General features: G+C 31.0%; 1 protein-coding gene across 1 annotated transcript; it reads right to left on the bottom strand.

Annotated features, from left to right (window-relative positions):
* Nucleotides 1-15,321: 15,321 nt before the first annotated feature.
* On the bottom strand, nt 15,322-19,139 carry LOC114196077 (proteasome subunit beta type-5). Its single transcript, XM_028086593.1, has 8 exons — nt 19,030-19,139; nt 18,789-18,919; nt 18,488-18,617; nt 18,228-18,334; nt 16,471-16,605; nt 16,287-16,390; nt 16,107-16,207; nt 15,322-15,715 (listed from the first exon to the last, which is right to left on the bottom strand). Exons 2-8 carry the CDS (start codon nt 18,900-18,902, stop codon nt 15,588-15,590), a joined length of 819 nt encoding a protein of 272 aa, XP_027942394.1. The 5' UTR covers nt 18,903-18,919; nt 19,030-19,139; the 3' UTR covers nt 15,322-15,587.
* Between the last annotated feature and the right edge of the window lie 15 nt (nt 19,140-19,154).

Here is a 19,154-nt window from a genome sequence, read left to right as displayed (position 1 = left end):
GGGTTTTCCTAAAGGTCTAAAAACTCATCAAACGTTGCATGAATAGATTCTTCGACATGCAATGTTCTTCTATTAAATACTCTATATGATTTACTTCTTAAAGAATAACCTAAAAATATCGCTTCATCTACTTTTGAATGAAATTTACCAAGGTTATCCTTTCCATTGTTTAAAACATAACATTTGCAACAAAAAACTTTAAAATGGGAAATATTTGGTTTTCTACCTTTGAAAATTTCATAGGGAGTGAGTTTCAAAATGGGTCTAATTAAAATCCTATTTAACACATAACAAGCAGTTGAAACTGCATTAGCCCAAAAATATTTTGGAAGATTGTTTTCATTTAACATTGTTCTAGCTAGTTCTTCCAGTGAACTATTTTTCCTCTCAACAACTCCATTTTGTTGTGATTTTATTGGAGAAGAAAAGTTATATGTAATACCGAATTCTTCACAAAAATTTTCAAATTGCTCATTTTGAAATTCACCACCATGACCACTTTTTAAAAAATATTATTTTCAAATTTTTCTCTTTTTGGATAGCCTTGTCAAATTTCTTAAAAGAGTTGAAGGCAATACTTTTAGTTGGCAAAAAGAAACTCTAAGAAAACCTAGAATTGTCATCTACACTAACTAATGCATAATAATTACCACCTAAACGTGTTGTTCTAGAGGGTCTAAATTAGTCCATATGTAAGAGTCTAGAGGTTTTGTGGTAGAAATTATTTTCTTACTTTTGAAAGATTATTTAGTTTGCTTTCCTTTTTGACATGCAATACAAATTTTATCTTTTTCAAAATTTAATTTTAGGAGACCAAACACTAATTCTTTTGAAATAAGTTTATTCAAATGATGCATGTGAATGTGTGCAACTTTCCTATGTCATAACCAATGATCTTCATCCTTAGAAACAAGACATGAGATAGTTCTAGAAGATGCAATGTCAAGATTAATAACATAGATATTATTTAGTCACATACCTTTTAACATTGTGTCATTTGATTGTTCTTTGACAATGTTGCAAGCTTTTTATTCAAATGTTACTTCCAGTCCTTTGTCACATAGTTGACTTATGCTCAATAGATTATGCTTTAATCCTTCTACAAGTAGTACATCTTGAATCTTAGCCATCACTATTTTGTATTGTTCCTGATCCAAGTATCTTGCCTTTGTTGTTGTCACCATATGTAACATGACCTTGACTTTTCTTGATTAGACTTTGAAATTTTGATTTATCTTCGATAATGTGTCTTGAAAATCCACTATCAAGAAACCAAATTGATTTCTCAATGTTGATCAACTACATCATACAAATAATAATTTAGGTCCCCTTTATTGTTTTGGGTCCTTAATGGTTAGTAGAAACAACATTCTCAACTTTAAGACTGTAAAAAATATAAACTACATTGTTGCATAATCAATTATTTTAAACACATAATTAAAAAAATACTTAAAATGTATTTACCATAACATAATTAATTATGTAAATATCATAATTTATTATGTGCGCAGTTAAAAAAACTCAATTGATTACGTGATTTTATATTTGATTATGTGCGAAGGGTTGTAGTGCATAATATAAATCTTTTTGTGTTTTACCCTCTTAGGAATCCACATATACATGCCACTAGATATTTCTTTATGCTTTATAAAACATTTGTTCGAAGTGTGGCCAATTTTCATGCAATAAAAATAACTATGCCTATATGGAGAAGCTTGGTATATTTTTCTATGAAAATTTTGTTTCGAAGCAACTTGACGATTCATTTTTCTTGATTCTCTTACAAAAACGTTTTTATGATTTTCTAGATCTTCTTTGGAAGTGTAACCAAGTCCAGCTTTGCTAGAATTCACTCTTTGAGAACTTAATATTGAATCAAGATTTTTAGAAGAATTGGAAAATTTATTTATTATTTTCTCTAATTTGAAATTTTCATTTTCAAGGTCAGAACAATTTTCACAAGGTTTAAATACTTCTTTATTTTTAGAAATTAATTTGTACTTATTTAAATCGTTTCTTAAATCATCATTTTCCTTCTCCAAATGACTTAATATATTTTCTAATTCTTGAAACTTTTGTTTTAAAGAACCATGCTTTTTCACTAAGTAATTAAAATTCACATAAAGATCTTGATATGCACTATGTAATTCATCATATTCATCAAGTGAATTCATAGAACTTACATTCGAAGTAGCTTCATCATTACTATTTACCATTAAGCACAAATTTGCTTCTTCTTCTTCTTCATTATCCTCCGAAGTACTTTCCCTTATTGTAGATGAATCATTATCCTCCCATGCAATGTAGGCTTTGCGTCTATTCTTTTGAAACTTCTTGTCTTTCTTTTTCTCATTTCTTTTATCTTCTTTCTTTGCTAATGGGCAATCAGTCTTTACATGTCCTATCTTTCCACATCCATAACATTTGTATTTTGATGTAGGATTTTTGTCATTCTCTTTCTTCTCTTGTCCCTTTTTCCTATTTTTCATAAAACGAGAAAAGCGTTTTACAAGGAAATGTCAATGTCAGAAGACTCACCTTCATTATTATCCTTTTCTTCACGTGATTTTTTTGCTTTTAATGTAATGGTCTTAATTGTTGCTTGTTCGCCATTTTTCAGTCTTTGTAGCTCCATTGCACGTTCTCTTAACTTCTTGAACAATGTTGCTACATTCATCTTTGTGAGGTCCTTTGATTCTGAAATTACCGTGACCTTTGGTTGCCAATTTCTATCTAATGACTTGAGAATCTTCGTGTTTAACTCTTCATTTATGAAGTTTTTTCCAAGTGCCTCTAGATGATTGACTATGTGTGTGAAGATGCTTTCATTTTGCTTCATTTGAAGTAATTCATATTCTTGGACGAGTGTGTTCTTTCGTGTGTTACTTTAAACGTATCCCACATCTCATTCGCCGACTTACATCTTGATATCCTGTAAAATTCATTTGGCGTCCATTGATTGAATGTTTTTGGTGCGGGTCCTTCAACAAGCATCACCATTGGGAAATAAGGGTCGTTTAATACTGCATCCCAAACTCCAAAGTCTAGGGTTTGTAGAAAAATTTCCATTCTCACCTTCCAGAAGGGGTAGTTATCACCTTCAAAGAGAGGTGGTCGGTTGATTAAAGCTCATTCCTCGTACATCTGGTTCTGAAAAGACATCTTAAAAGAAATAGTGAAACAAATTACCACACCAAGCTCTAATACCATTTGTTAGACAAATGGCATCAAGAAAAGGGGTTGAATTGATGCTTTAAAACAATTTTTCTTAATTAAGTGCGTTACCGTAAGCGTAAAAAAAGTAAAGGAAAGAAGAAATTCACATAGTACTTTATACTGGTTTGGGTATAGCCAACCCTACATCCAGTTCCCAGTCACCTCAATGTGAGAATGACAATCCCAATTCACTATCTTTAGAGTATTTCAATTACAACCACAATGACCTAGTGAAACATGCAAAAGAAAAATTCTAAAGATTGATAAACACCTATCTTGAGCCTTTTCAAGATATGACAACACCTCCCTTGAATCACATAAGGGATGAAACACCTCCTTTGTACAAAACAAAGGATGAAAATTACAATTAAAAAAAATGGAACACTATCACCTGGAAAGTAAGATTATAAAGATAGAATGATCAGTAGTAAGCTCTTTTCACAAGTGAATTCTCGTTACCAACTTGAATAACAGAGGAAAAAACTGAATCAATATTTTTGTGTTTCTCTATAGTAGTGTGTTGTTTTTTCTCGTTCTCAAATGGGATTATTTAAAGAGTTTTACTTGATTTTCTAAAAAAAAAAAATTCAATTAATTCAAAAATAAAATAAAATCAATTTGAAAATCAATTTTTATTCTTTACAGAAAAGATGATTTTTAGGAGAAGATATAGTTAGAGAATACTTGATTTAAAAAACAGTTTCAATTCAAAAGATATTTTTATTTTTGAAAAAACTGTATAAACATAATTTAATTATGTTTTAATATTAATTGATTATGTGAGTGAAGAAATGATTTCACTTGTGAAGAGAGATGATTTGGCTGATAATTCCTCTTATGTTTCCTCTTTATCCTGAGTGACTTGACACCCTTAATATGCTATATCTTTATCTTGAGTTTTCCTTAATCTTGAGCTTTCCTTAATCTTGTACTATTTTTGCTTGAGTATCCATCACACACAAATTTTTATTATATTTAAAAAAAGAATTATAAATTTTAACTAAAACAATATATAAATATTTTCATTATCATTATTTTTATACTCAATAATCCTTAAATTTAACTTCAAATTACAAATATAAGTAATTTTATAAATTAATGAATATTAATAATGTAGATAACACTTTTATAATGACAATTTATTTATAATAAAATATTCCAAATCAATAAAAATGTTTATTTTTAAAGACAATAATTTCTTTTATATTATATTAAGTATATTAAAAATATACTGTTAAATTTTTCATGTTTTGACTGCAATGCGTTCTCTTTAAGAATTATTTGTCAAACAAAAGTATTGGAGTTAGATTCAACATATATAACTTATACGGAATGACATTATTTGGGACTAGCAAAAACATAGACACTGTGTTTTGTATTTTTTAATTTTCATAAAAATTTGAGTTAAGATCAATAAAAAATATATAATTAACTTTTAAAATAGTTGTTAAATGTAAAATTAAAAAAAGTAAAATATGTACATAAAAGAAGTTTTTAAAGTAATTGTTAAAGACATAAAGATGTTTTTAAAATAACGTCACAGGTAAACTATTTATAAGATTTTTAAAATAATAATTAAGGGTAAAAATGCAAAACAAAATGTGGACACAAAAGAATGTATCCTTTTTATATATTGTTATACATATAATATTATTATTAAATTAGATAACATGCTATAATCAACTTCTTGTCAAGTTCATAGCCTAAAGTCTTTATTTATGAAATAGAGAGAACAAATCATGGATTACCTGTAGAGATGACAAATAAATCTGTCTCATGGGTATTGTCTGAATTTGTTCCCATTTTTGCGGAAAATCCCCGCATTGACTGGATGTGGGTATGGGTATGGGAAATTCCCGATTTTTCAATTGGGTATGGGGATGTACATATTTCTCTCGTCCCTGTCCCCATCCCCATCCCCATACCCACCATAATACTCATTCCTATATCCCCGTTCCGTTTAAATTATTAAAATATTCACAATTAATTAAGTAATCTTATATTTTATTTCGTTTAATTGTTTGGTTTGTCATGAAATTCATTCGCATTTTCAATATATTTTTTTTCTTATCATAACTTTTATGCAATTATGTTCAAATATGTATGTTAGTTAAATATTTTTTATGTCTCATATTTTAATATTTCTATTCTTTTCTAATATTTTTATTTACTGTATATTTTCCTTTCAAGTGAGAATGTTTAACACTCTCAATCTAAGTATTTAATAACATAAACATTTTATTTACTAGGTAATATAAAAAGTTTATCTTCTTTACTCTATTATTATTAATTTTGTTTCATTTGAAGAACTCTTTTGTTTCATTAAAACAATTTTTGTTATTTCTCAACCATTGAGTATGTTGATATTTAAATTTTTTTTAGATATCTAATGTATTTTTCATCTTATCATACCTTTAATTATACATTTGTTTTCCTTTGTGCAATTTCATTCAATAGTCTCTCAAATCGTTTCTAAGACACACATTTGATAATTTTTTAATATTTTTATTTGTTGTTTATTTTTATCATGTAAAATACTATTTTGATATATTTTATATAATTTTTATTACTCATACTGTAATTTTGTCACTAAATTGTATAAATAAAATTTATTTAATATAATATAAAAATGAATGTAATTTTCCATGAATTGTTTTTTATCACCATCCAACGTATATTGAAGTTCAAAAGATATCATATCTATGTTAAAATTTTATTATTATTAGTTTAATATTTATTCTTTACGTGATTTTAATCAAGTATTATAATTTTTATTATTGTATAAAAAAGAGATTTATTATAATTTTAAAAATTAAAGTAAACAAATATTTAAAATATATTTTAATTTGAATATTTTTGTTTTCCTTTTTATTTTTTTAAAAATATTTATAAATTTTATCAATTTGGTTCCATTAATGTTTACAAATTTAATAAATGTTTTGGTTCTCATAAAATTTTATTTGGTATTCTAATTTGAAATGTATATAATTATAATTTATTTCTAAATATTTCATATCGAGGAAACAACCTTCCTCTTAATATTGAATATTTGATAATATTATTTTTCATTTATTATAATTTTTATTATTTTATAAAAAGTAATTAATTAATATTCAAAAAGTAAGAAAATGGGTACGAGTATAAGTACAAGGATATACCTGTTACCCAATTGAGATGAAGATGAGACAAAAGTTTGATCTTTGTTTGATTTGGATACGAGGATAAATTTATTTTATAAAATTGTGTAGAGAATATGTATAATCTCATTATGCAATATTGTTCTGGATTACAAAATCTTATTTCAAATTAAACGATTATTGCTCTAAATTATTGGATTTAAGATTATATTTTGAATTATGTAATTTTAAATATTTATGAGTGACACAAGAAAGTATGAAAGAAAAAAATAACCTAGTGGTAATTTGATTAAAAAGAAACTAAAATCTGAAAGTTACAATTATTCGAGTAATCCTTTCTACTTCTCCTTCTTTTTCTGTATTTTTCTCATAAACTAATTTAAAATAATCTATTATGGTTGGATAATAATACCCTAATACAATAATTTTTTTTATCTTGTACTCAAATTACAACTCTATAAAATATTATTTTATTATAATATCTTATATATATTTGTTATTATTATTTTAACATAATATCTTATTTTAAAAGGTAGTTGTGAATGAATGTAGGTAAAAAAAGTGAGTCTAAAATAAATATTTTTCATTGTGGTTCTTACTGTGAGAGATTATACTGTCTACTGCATCCATTTTGAAGTATTAGGTGAGTGAAAATAACTTTTGCACTACATAGAATGATTAGGCGCTACTCTTGTTTTTGCTGACACGCTCTTCCTAGGAATACTCGAGCATTGCCACTAACATTATCACTCTCTTACATTTAGTTAAAGATACACTTATTCAAATAATGCTGTGTTATTTGATGGTCAACGGGATTTTTTAGGTGATCAAAGCATTAAACACTCTAAAATAAGTTTGTCAAACTTGAGAATTTATGTAATTGTGTGAGAGTCCAGTAAACTCGAATCATAAACTCGTTACTTCATATGAAAAAGTATATAATTTATATAAATAACATCTTAATTTAAATAAGTCCAGAAAATTATATAATTTAGAAGTACTTCAAATAAATATGTTCATACAAATACTGTAAAACATAAATTCAAATGTGAAATGTCTATGTCTAATTCTCTAATGACATCATTATCTCCATCATCATCTTCATCTAAATTTTTTCCTAATGAAACTTGTGCATCCTCATTGGCATCAAAAGTTATATTATCAAGATCAAGAGCATCTAGAGCGGGATCTATTGTTGCTCCATCTAAGGGAACATTTTGAACATCAATTTGACCTTCAACTTGCACAATCTTAACAACATCATTTGCCTCTTCAATTATCCATTCATCATCTGATTCAATGTCATCAAATGGAAGAACAACAATTTTTTGAATTTGTCTACTTTTCAACTTCAAGTTGTACATAAGATAAACTAAATCATTCATCTTTTTCTGATGCAAACAATTCCTTCTCTTTATATGAACCTAAAATAAAATTTTAAATTTTAGTAGATATAAACCTAATAACGAAAATTAGAAATTAAAATAATTTAACATTTCAAATAAGCTCCAATTACGCTCACATCCCGAAGAACTACAAGTCAAGCTTAGAATTCGAATAGCAAATTTCTTCAACTCTGGAGTTCCATCCCCAAACATCTCCTACCATTCACTAGGATTTAATGCCTTCCTGCATTCCTTTGCATCTTCCATTCCAAAAATTCCTCTAGCAAAATAAAATTCAATAATTTGCAAATTATTTTTTCTTCTTTCTGCCAAATCTGGTACCAATCTTCTCATGCATATATACAATCCTTCTTTCACCTCTCCACCATCATCACATCTAAAGTTAGGTTCATAGTAGAAGTGGGGGTTCAGAAAATAGGCAGTTGCTTGCAAAGGCCTATGAAGTTGACTATCACATCGAGCATAAATTATTCTCCGAACCTCTTCATAACTACATTCAATACCAAACTAATTTCATATATAAGTAATTAAACTTTGAATGAATAAAAGTTTGAAATTTTACCTCTTCTTAATATTGTTAAAATTGGAACTAATTTTCTCTTTTGCACAGTCCATCTCTTCATAAATGAAACCCATTGTGGGTTTTACATCTGAGTCCACCAATCGTAAGACCATTGTCGACTATTTAATACCACACGTTCTACTCTTTTTCCCTCTTGTGAAGTTGCAAACTTGGTTTCCTTCCACTCCTTGGAGCTAAAATGGTCAATAATGATGTCTTCAATTCATGAAGACAACCAAGGGTCAAATACATCGTGGCAAATCTAGTCACACCCGTCTTATCAAGTCTCTACCTTTAGTGAACTTTTTCAACAAGGAAATCAACATTGTTCTTCCATAAATGTAAGGGGTAATCTTTCTTCCCTTCTTGATTGTCAATTCATGGACCTTCAAATTCCTTTCAAAATCTTCAAAGATAAAATCAATACAGTATGCAACACATGGAGTCCAATATAATTGTTCTCTTTTTTGCATCAACAAATCTCCACCTACCTTGAAATTTGCATGATTATTAGTAACAACTTGAAATACATTTTGTTCTCCAACAAACTCAAAAACATCATCTAACATCTTGAATACTTTATCAGTTGTTTTTGTAATGTCTGAGGTGTCAAGTGAATAAAGGAAATTCGTCCCTTTAGGATTATTCACCAATAAGTTGCAAAGAACGAAAGCGGAACGACCGTCCAATTGAAAGTAGGAAGCCCTAATCTAGTAAGATTTTTGCTCGAAACGACCCTGTTTTGATTTTCAATTTTTCCCCTCTCGAACTCGCGAACTCACTGAAAACTCACGAGTTTGAATGATCTCAACGAGTCCACATCCGAGTCCAGCGATTCTGCTTGAAAACCGAGTTCGCTTGCGAGTTCACTCGTCCATGACCAGGCACGTAAACTCGTCCGCGTTAGCGAGTAACTCGTAAGTTTGATAACCATGCTACAAAGTTAAATGAACCAACTCCTGGGTTTTTCCTCCAATTCTCACCTCGGTCCGTTAGACATAAACACTACATAAGTGCAAGCACCTTCCTTCTATCATATACAATCTCAAGCAAATATATACCAATTTCATATATATTTTGCAATTCTTCTTCATTATTAGTTGTCATATTCAGCTATGGCCTCCAACAAATCATTGATCACAAATTTTGTTCTTACTTTGAGCTTCTAAAGCATGAGCCTAGCAGCTCACCATCTTTTTGCAAGCAATTGCACCAAGCATTCCCTTTTTGCCTAAACCAATATTTCCTCATTTGCCTTCACTTCCAACACTGCCTCAGACCATAATTAAACCTTTGCCTGCACTGCCAACATTGCCAACCAACACTATGCCTCCACTTCCTAACAACATTCCATCACTTCCACAAGCATACAAACAATTACTACATTTCCTTCAAGATCATCAATTGCATACACTCTTTTCTCTTCTTTAGAAGACTCTACCAACAAATATATTGTACAATTCAAATTATCGACTAAAAACTGAGACTCTATCCTGATAAAAAGGTCAATCATATTTGGCTTCACGTTTTGTGAAGATTGATGAAAACTAAATAATAATTTCTCTTCTCATGTTTACATCCTTCACCACCTAGCAAGCAACAAACCCCAAGGAACGCAAACTGTTGTTGGCTTATTCATTAATAAGTTTGTCTGCCTTTTTCAAGGTCTCTCATTTAAGGCCACAAAGTTCAATGATCTGATGCACATAAATGGGTAATCAAATATCATTGTACTACAAATATTTTACTACAATTCACATTTGTTGGGCTGATGAAAATAACACATCTTAAAAAGTCTCACATCACCTAAGATATCCTAGGGGTTGAATTTTAGTGACTATATAATGAGATCTAAGTCCATGATGTTCTTTGCCCCAAGTCAAAGATACTTTGAGCTAGTGTTTGACTTTTCTTATACTCTTGTAGTATAGTGTTGTGAGGTTTGGTTAAATTCTTGCTTTGGAAAGTGTGGGTGTACTTGGGGTTAAGGGCATAAGAGGGTAGTCTATGTGTTGTACAAAATTTCACATAGTGTTATTCCTTTGTAGTTTTTCTCCAATTTTGGGGTTTCCACATTATATTCTTGTGTTCTTGTTTTTATCTTGTTTCTCTTTTAATAAAGTGATTCTAAGGGTAAAGACGGTAATGTTCTTAATTGATGATGCGTTTTTCCTAACAACATTGTACTACTTATTATATATAAATAAGAGCATCTTTGATGTTTTTGTGCCAATCACAATTGTTGTCAATGAAGGTAATAACAGTGTGCTTGTCCACAGGATTAAAAGGCAACAAATGCACCACGATGATTCCTACTCTTCTTGAGATGCCAATAACATCCAATTACAATGTTAAGCCTTTTAGCTTGCTTTTAATTACTCACAATTAAGATGCAAAACAATATGGAGTAATAAAGGAGCTCAAGAAGATGATACTAATGAGTTGATGGATTGAAGTTTGTTATGTCCCGACCACGTTCAATCAAGGACAAAAAAAGGATTTCAAAGAGGAATGAAAAATCCATTCATATATGTAAAAAGAAAAGCGAAGTTAACATTCATTTGAAACAAAAATAAATAGAAAATACAAACACTCAAACATTTATATCTTACAAAAAAATTACCAAGGCTAAAAAGGGGTAAAATTCATCTAAACATAATCCTTGCCTACCAAGGCCAACAATAAGCATCAAAAGTTCCCATCAATACATTGAACAAATCCCAAAAAGATCAGTAAACAGAAGAGTATGTGGTTAAATTAACAATCAAAAAGAAAAAAAAAACGAAAACTAATTGTTCAAGTCCCATTTTTTCCTCTTCAACTTCATTTTCTAAGAGCACCAATAATGTCCAACAAAAATCCTTGCTTGCCAAGTGATGAGTCATTATTTTCCTCTATTCTTCCACTTTTGTTGTGCTCATTTTGATAGTTTTTTAGTGCTTAATAGTCTATATTTAGTGCATTTTCATTCATTGGGCTTTATTGGGCCATTATTCCGAATTTTGATTAATTTGAGATTATTTGGTCTAATTTTTGTTTGTAATTATTTTTAGGTATTTTGGGTGAAACAGTTTTGGAGCTTGTACACTAATCATAAGATGAAGACAAAGTTTACACATCATTCCCACGTCATTATCATGTCTGCGCCATGTTAGTTAGCTTGTCTAGGTCATTGGGCCAACATGTTGGGACAAAAGTGGCATTTTTGTAATTCTGAAACATGTAGTGGCATTTTTGTAATATTGAGTGACATAATGGATGTGACCATGAGATTTAGGTTTTATTTTTGGGTGGGAGCCCTCAACTTCGTCCTCACACTCCATTTTTAAGTTTTGAAGCTTTGTTTAGTGACCCATGGAGGTGCCCACCTAGTTTTCACGTTTTAGGACTCTTTTCTCACGATTTATTCATTATTGACAACACCCATTGTTGGGCTTTATGTTTTATGCACATTTGGGAGCTTGGGCATTTCATTTTCTTCCTTGTAGCCACTTGGAACAACACCTATATGTGGGGTTTATGTTTTCTACGTTACAATAACCATTTTCGTTCCCTTGAAGCTTTAACAATCTCATTTTGTTCTTGAATTCACATTTCCATATGACCTAACTTAGGGTTTGATGTTCTGTTTTGGTATTTTACGTTTTTTATTCTTTTCCATGGGGAATTTTCGTTTTGAATTGTTTTATTGCTCCCTTTCCATGGCTTGCTAAATTCTGTGTGTTAACTTCTTGAAGAAAAATGCAATGAAGCTTTGAGGTCCTGATGGTTTTGTTGCTAAATTTTGTCCATTCTTTATCTTGAATATGTGAAATGTTTGTGCTTGTTCTATTTATGCTTAATTTACATATTGGGTGCATGTGTTTTGGGGGTTATGTCCATGCCTAATGTTTGTAGCTTGCTTGTTACGAATTCGTGGATGTATGCAATGCCTAATTGCACATTGAAACTGGTTTGTAACTTTTCCTTAGAGGGTTATGTTCGAATGGATTGAGAGTGGGCAGATGTGTTAATTTCGTGACCTATGATCAGTGGAATTGTATTTGGAATCAAGGAGTCGGTACATTTTTATTACTGTTTCATTAAACCTTTAACTACAATTTTAATTGTGTTACTTTGTTAACCTCTGAATGAAAATGTCAGTCATTGAGAGACGACTTTGGGTTGATTCCTAAGTACTATATTTATTTGTTCTATTTGGCTGGGTACAACTTCGATCACCAACCCTGACAGTAAGCATCAAAAGTCACCGCATGCCCTCGTAATTATATTACATTTAAAGTATGATTATCATGTTCACATACTTTCCCAAAACCTGTCATGATCATGCAACACTCGGTCATAATGGTATCATCATTAGTGGCCTTATTCACACACTTATAACATCATACATTCGAACTAACATATATAGGTTCATATATTCAACATGTCTCAGGAAGCACTATCAAAAACATACTCATCAATCACACATTTATATATATTTATATATATACATTCACCAATCAAGGCCATACCAGCACTTGAGAACACTGAATCATCCATTAGTAATCATACTATTAGGGAATTCAAACAACCAATCATGCGTGATGTATATCTCTAGCTACTGTCCTCCAAATCAAATCTCAACCGTTCACAGTGAAGAACAACATGTTATGGAACACCTGTCAAAATTTCACCTAAATCAAACGGTTAATAAAACGAGAAAGGCAATTTTACAAAAACTGCGCAAACCAAAAAAAAGGGTGGCGCCTAGTGCCCAGAAGTAAGGAAGGTGGCGCCTGGCGGGACTATACTGGCTGGCGCCGGGTGATTCCCGTTCCGCAAAATATACAAAAAACAACGTTTTTCGTGAATCAGAGCACCATGCATTCCTGGTATGGAGCCTGACGGCCAAATGGGTGCCACCAAGCGGTTCACGCTGTTCCAGGAACCCAAAAAAAAATCCTCAACAACTGCGAACCTTATTCCAACCCCTACAATTCTGATTCACTTCGATTTTAAACTCCATACTCACAGCTCAAGTGTTTAGGTTTGAAATTTATTTCATACAACTTCCAATCACCCAAAATTCCATTAATTTAATCCGTTCAATTTAATCCAACTCTAAATTACCAAATTCACAACCCTAACATGACGTCTATGAGATTTTCGTCTAATTTGATCCCAAACCATGTTTAATCCAATGACTATGTCATATTATCATTCTCATACAATTAGAGTAGCATTTTTCCCTATCAAAAATCATCCCAAAACATCCAAAGCATCAAAATTGAACCAAAATTGGTTTGCGTCGCCTGGCGGGTGTTCATCACCGCCAGGCAGTTCATCAAAAACCCAGAAACTGGATTTTTATGCTTGTGTCGCGTGGCGGTACAGGCTTCACCGCCAAGCAGTTCATCGCGGGAACCCAGAAAACCACAGACTCAACATGCATCGCCTGGCGGCTATGAATACCCGCCAGGTGGTTTCTTAAATTTTTTCTAGAAACCCATAAATTTAAACGTGGCAGAGGGGAATCATGTATCATCAAGATATATATATATATATATATATATATATATATATATATATATATATATATATATGTGTGTGTGTGTATACATATGTCAATTATACCCTTTACAATATAATGATTTATTAATTTTTTAAAATTAACCGTTACTTTTGCCTATCTATAACTATATATAAAAAGAATTCTCTCTTTTGTACCCACATTTCATAATTTCAACTTTACCTTTTACGATGTAATTATTTGTTAAATTTTAAAAAATTAACTGTTACTTTTACAAGGCTTTATAAAACTATTTATTTATCTCTCTTTTTTTCTCCTATTCATCAACAATTATTTTCTCATATTTTCTCCATACATTTCACTTTATTTTTAATAAATATAATTGTTTATTAACTTAATAACATTATAATATCAAAATAATATCATGCATATTCAAAAATTACAAGATAAAAAAATGCATTCACACAAGTGCAATAGTACTTATGTTTTTACGCTAGTTTTCTATAAAACTGTTTATCTTTTTTTTTCTTATTCATCAACAATTATTCTCTTTATTCATTTTATTTTTAATAAATATAAATTTATTTTATATATTAACTTAATAACATTATTAATATAAAATTATTCATATTTAAAAAATACATACATATACACCAACACAATAACATATCTGCTGATAATATATAATAATAAATGCCAATATTTTCCTTTCATTACACATGCGTTAATTAGGAGTCTTGTCTAATGAATGAACTATGTATTTCAAAAATATTATTTTACGTACAAAAGTCAATCTCTCCAAAAGACCGACATATACGTCTTTAGAAATATTTAGTGGGTATAATGCACTGTTAACTTTGAATAAAATAAATATTAATTTATGTTGAAATAATTTGATTTACTTTTGTTAATAATCAAAAGTTATTTCAAATTTGAAAAAGTGGGTCTGTTTGTATATTTAAAAAGTAGTAATCACTAAAAAATAAATTATTTTTAATTGATTCTTGTATGGAAAGCATCTGTCATTTTTTTTTTTAAATTTATTACATTAAAAAAGTATTTATTTTCTAAAAAAAGTATAAACAAACACTCTAAAATTATTCTAGATATTCAAACACTTCCCGACATGATATGCCAAAATCAAATCCAAATGGGTTTAATCACTTTAGAATGTAATTTATAGCATTTAAGTGGTAATTTACTAGAGATGTAGTCATCGCTTGTACAAAGTGAGATGAGACTTGATAAAAAAATTGTTATGATTCATCACTATATCCAATATGATTGACATTTAGCTGTCCCTATTCACATTATGAAGGTTAATTTTTTTTTTTTTTGCAACGTTGATTGGTTAAAGCATTTATTTTAGTCTACTTTGACTTAGACAACCTATTATACATGACGAAAAAACGTATTCGTGTAAACTATTACAACCAATCGAAAACCTAGAACCACAATTCTCCTAGTAAGCTGCTTGTACAACTTTCAGAAAGTTGCCATGAAAACCATTAATGGCAAGATGGATTAAATTAGCAATAGCTAGCTCTTTCCTCGTTTAAACCACTCCACATGGCCTCTAATATGTCATTTTTAATTGTAAATATTCACTTCAGCTTAAACCACATCAGGATAGTACAGCACTTACATATATCAACGAATGTCAAATTTTACTAGAATAACCAGTTTCATGCAAGGGATTAAAAGTAAGCTTGGGAAGCAAAGAAAATTTAAAAAGGTATCCACGAGTTACTTCATCATGCTCCAGTTGCCTCCACCATTTCTTGTTCAACTGTGCTTGGGGTAACTGGGTAGTAATGGTAATGCAGTTCACCAACATCATCACCAGACAATTTCTTCCATCCATTTGGTCCCACATAGTACACTGAAATCATATAAATCTCCAAGTTAGTCAAACACAGACTTCGTGCGCCTAAAATAGCACCGTGTCGATTATAATGAGGATAAAATTACTGTACTAATATTTCACCCGACTAAGTTAGAGACCATGGATTATTTTCGAATGTTATTTAAATGGATATAAATTATAATTAAATGCACATTATGTTTTGGACGATCATGAGCAATTGTGCTACGGAAAAATGGGCAAGTGTACCTTAAGAGAGGTTATATCAATTTAGTTATCATGCATTTGTTAGTGTTAAGTACTATTTTCTAGCTGGTGAGGGAGAGGATAGAAACAAAAATGTCATAATCCGATTAAGAAGCAAGTTTGTGATGTAGCTGGGTTGATAATGGGGAAGAAAGATAGATACCGCTAGCAACTCCACCACTGGCCCCATCACGAAATGTTGCGTGATAAATTGCTCGTCGAGCAAGTTCAGCTGCCTCCTCAATTGACAAGTCATATCGGTACCTGGTATAACAAGGAAATTGTCAAAAAGGAACTTGACAGGAGATTTATAAAAGATAGTTAAATACATAGTTTAACTAACCCGCTGTCCAATACACCATAAGCATATGGCGAACCAGATCCAACAGAGAATCTAGTGCCTTTAAGTCTTCCTCCTTCACTATCAACATAATATAGACCAGGTCCCTAAAGAGAGATTAACTGTTGTAAGTAGCTATTGGACTAACTGAGCATAATGTTATTCAGTAATTTGACAAGTAAATTACCGTCTCATCCCATCCAGCAATCATGGTACCAACCGATAACCCCATTCCACGATAAGAGTATAAAATATTGGCAAGTAGCTTGGAAGCTCCTGTTACTGAAATTCTTCTTTTATTCGCCAACTCATGCAAACGACACTACAAAAAAATATGGAACAGATTAGAGAATACATTTGCAACTTCATAAATACAAAAGGATAAAGCCATATCCTGGATAGAAAAACCAAAAGATAAAAAACCATAAACTTTAAGTTTATATGAACCAGTCATTTAGATCTTCTGTTAGGCTTAGTTCTGTTACTGGAAGAGCTCCAGCTTATTAATGACCCATGCCAAGTGTCCATAATCTAGAAGGTTTATGTCAGAGGGGAAAAAAAAGACAGAATGGGGAAAGGCTTAAAGATCTTGCTCACTGGCAAGTTAGATAAGCAGAAGTGGGTTATTAGTATAGACATGTAGGAGGAGGTCACCATTTTAAGCGGAAGAAGGGAGGAGGGGGGAGCAGTTTTTAGCAAGCCTCCTGGGCTGTAGTTTACAGGATGTTTTTAATCATATCACTGACAAGGAATCAAACTGTGTGCCATAAATCAAAAAGGAAAAAAAAATAGTATATAGAGATTAAAAACACTAGAAATCTAATGGAAATTTATAAAAAGGATAGTACTAGTTAATGCTTCGATGTCAACCAGAATATTAGCCTGCTATAGTTTTGGCAAGAACTGCCTTGACTAATGATCACTTATTCAATCTGAATTCATTACCAGTTCAACCAAAGAGTGAAACTTCATATATCAATGTCAATTAAGTAACATTCCAAGTACCAGTATATCTTGTTAGATGCTATTATATAAGAATAAGTAACGAAAGCCTTCACATTTGAAGTGCATGCATATATTTTATATATATATATATATATATATATATATATATGTGTGTATGTGTGCACGCGCGTGTGTTAATAATATAAAAATACAGTGGCCCCTTGAGATTAATAAAACATATTCAAACATGCTGGCCAAGCACATAATTATAAATTAAAGTTGATATAGGGTTGAAGGAAAACAAATTATTGATAGGGTAAATAAAAATTAGATGTGAAAGCTATATCACACCACTTGGACAACCAGATATAACGAGAAAGGAATTGGAATTGAAATAGAAAAATGCATTTTACTTACACAATTGCACCCTATAAATTACTTACACAATTGCACCCTATATATTATTCTCCCTACATTTCATCATGGTAGAAATAATAAGAGAAAATTAGAGTTAAGAGTTTAGGATATCTCTAAATTACATAACCATCCATCTAAAGAATATATCTTAAAAAAGTTATGTCTGAATTTAATAAGCAGAATTTTCTCCCCAGCCATTTTTATTGTTTCCAAAAAGTACATAATCATTTTTTTTATCAATCTCTTCCCAACAGCAGAGCAGACTATCCACCCATCAGTATTTCCATTTTACCCACTTTTTTCTTGCTCCTTACTTGCATGCCAAAACAGGCTAAATGCTTCCTAGCAAAAGAAATTTTTAGGAAAGGAATATAAATATACTTCAAAAAGAAGGTACATTGTTACCTACTCAACTATAGCAGCAGAAACAATATCAATAACAAAATTGTAAGGAAATATCCAAGAAATGCCAAAGTGTAGGAGACTAGAGCGAGAAACTCGGTAGGAGACTGGTCCAAAAATTGAAGTACAGAACATACAGAACGGATGCAAGCATACAAGATATAAGGTTCAAGGTATTACCTTGATCCCGAGATTCCTGTGCCAAAACTGACAATCAGCAGCACCTCCAGCCATAGTACCAAGCATGTACGGATTGATTTCAATAATCTTCTTCACAGACTGCGATGCTGGAGACAGCCAACACTCAAAATTCAACTCACGCAACCGCAAATAGATAAAGTCCATCATTTAATTCGAAGCAAGTAACAGAAAATATCTGACTTACTTAGCCAAAGGAACAAAGAAAAGCGAAAATGCAATTAGATTTAACAAACACTCACATATGTATCCTCCCATGCTAGCTCGAGAATCAGCAGCTACTATGACACCCTCCTTAAAGATAAAAGCAAGAGTGGTGGTACCCTTCGCGGGCTTCACCATCTGAATAGCTTCTTTCAAGAACCCATCGAACTATCACCAACACACACACAATACGCAAATACATCAGTTAAAACCATCAACCTTCAACCCTTATCTATTACAATTTAAACCCTAGCCAGCTTTCAATTTTCATTCCCTAACAATTTCAGCCCCAAATTTTCTTTATGAAATTTTTAACAGTTTCAAAACCTGAGTACTCACATCATTAGAATTCGGAAGGTCGAAGGACGGAGCAGCGGAAAGTTCTCCAACGACGTCGCTTTGAGGTGCAAGCAGTGTGGGAAACGATTCAAGACCAGTGGTATCGAGCTTCATGATGGAAGATTAGTGACCTAAATGAAAACAAACCTTAAAATCAAGATAACATAGAAAAGTAGTTGATATATATGTAAAAGGGGAGATATAATAAAAGAATCGCAAATTTGAAGAACAGTTTTGGCACCTTTTCTAGTAGAAGAAGCAATTGCAATGAGATCTCAATTGTTGAGTTTGAAGAAATGAGGGAAAAAGGTAGAAAGACACTGTTTTTCAGTATTGTGTTGTCTTGAGGAAAAAGGCAGGACTGAT

Source organism: Vigna unguiculata, chromosome 9 (assembly GCF_004118075.2).
Source record: "Vigna unguiculata cultivar IT97K-499-35 chromosome 9, ASM411807v1, whole genome shotgun sequence".
Classification (NCBI taxonomy): domain Eukaryota; kingdom Viridiplantae; phylum Streptophyta; class Magnoliopsida; order Fabales; family Fabaceae; genus Vigna; species Vigna unguiculata.
The sequence above is the reverse complement of the archived record's forward strand: the minus strand, read 5'-3'. Positions and strand labels throughout refer to the sequence as shown.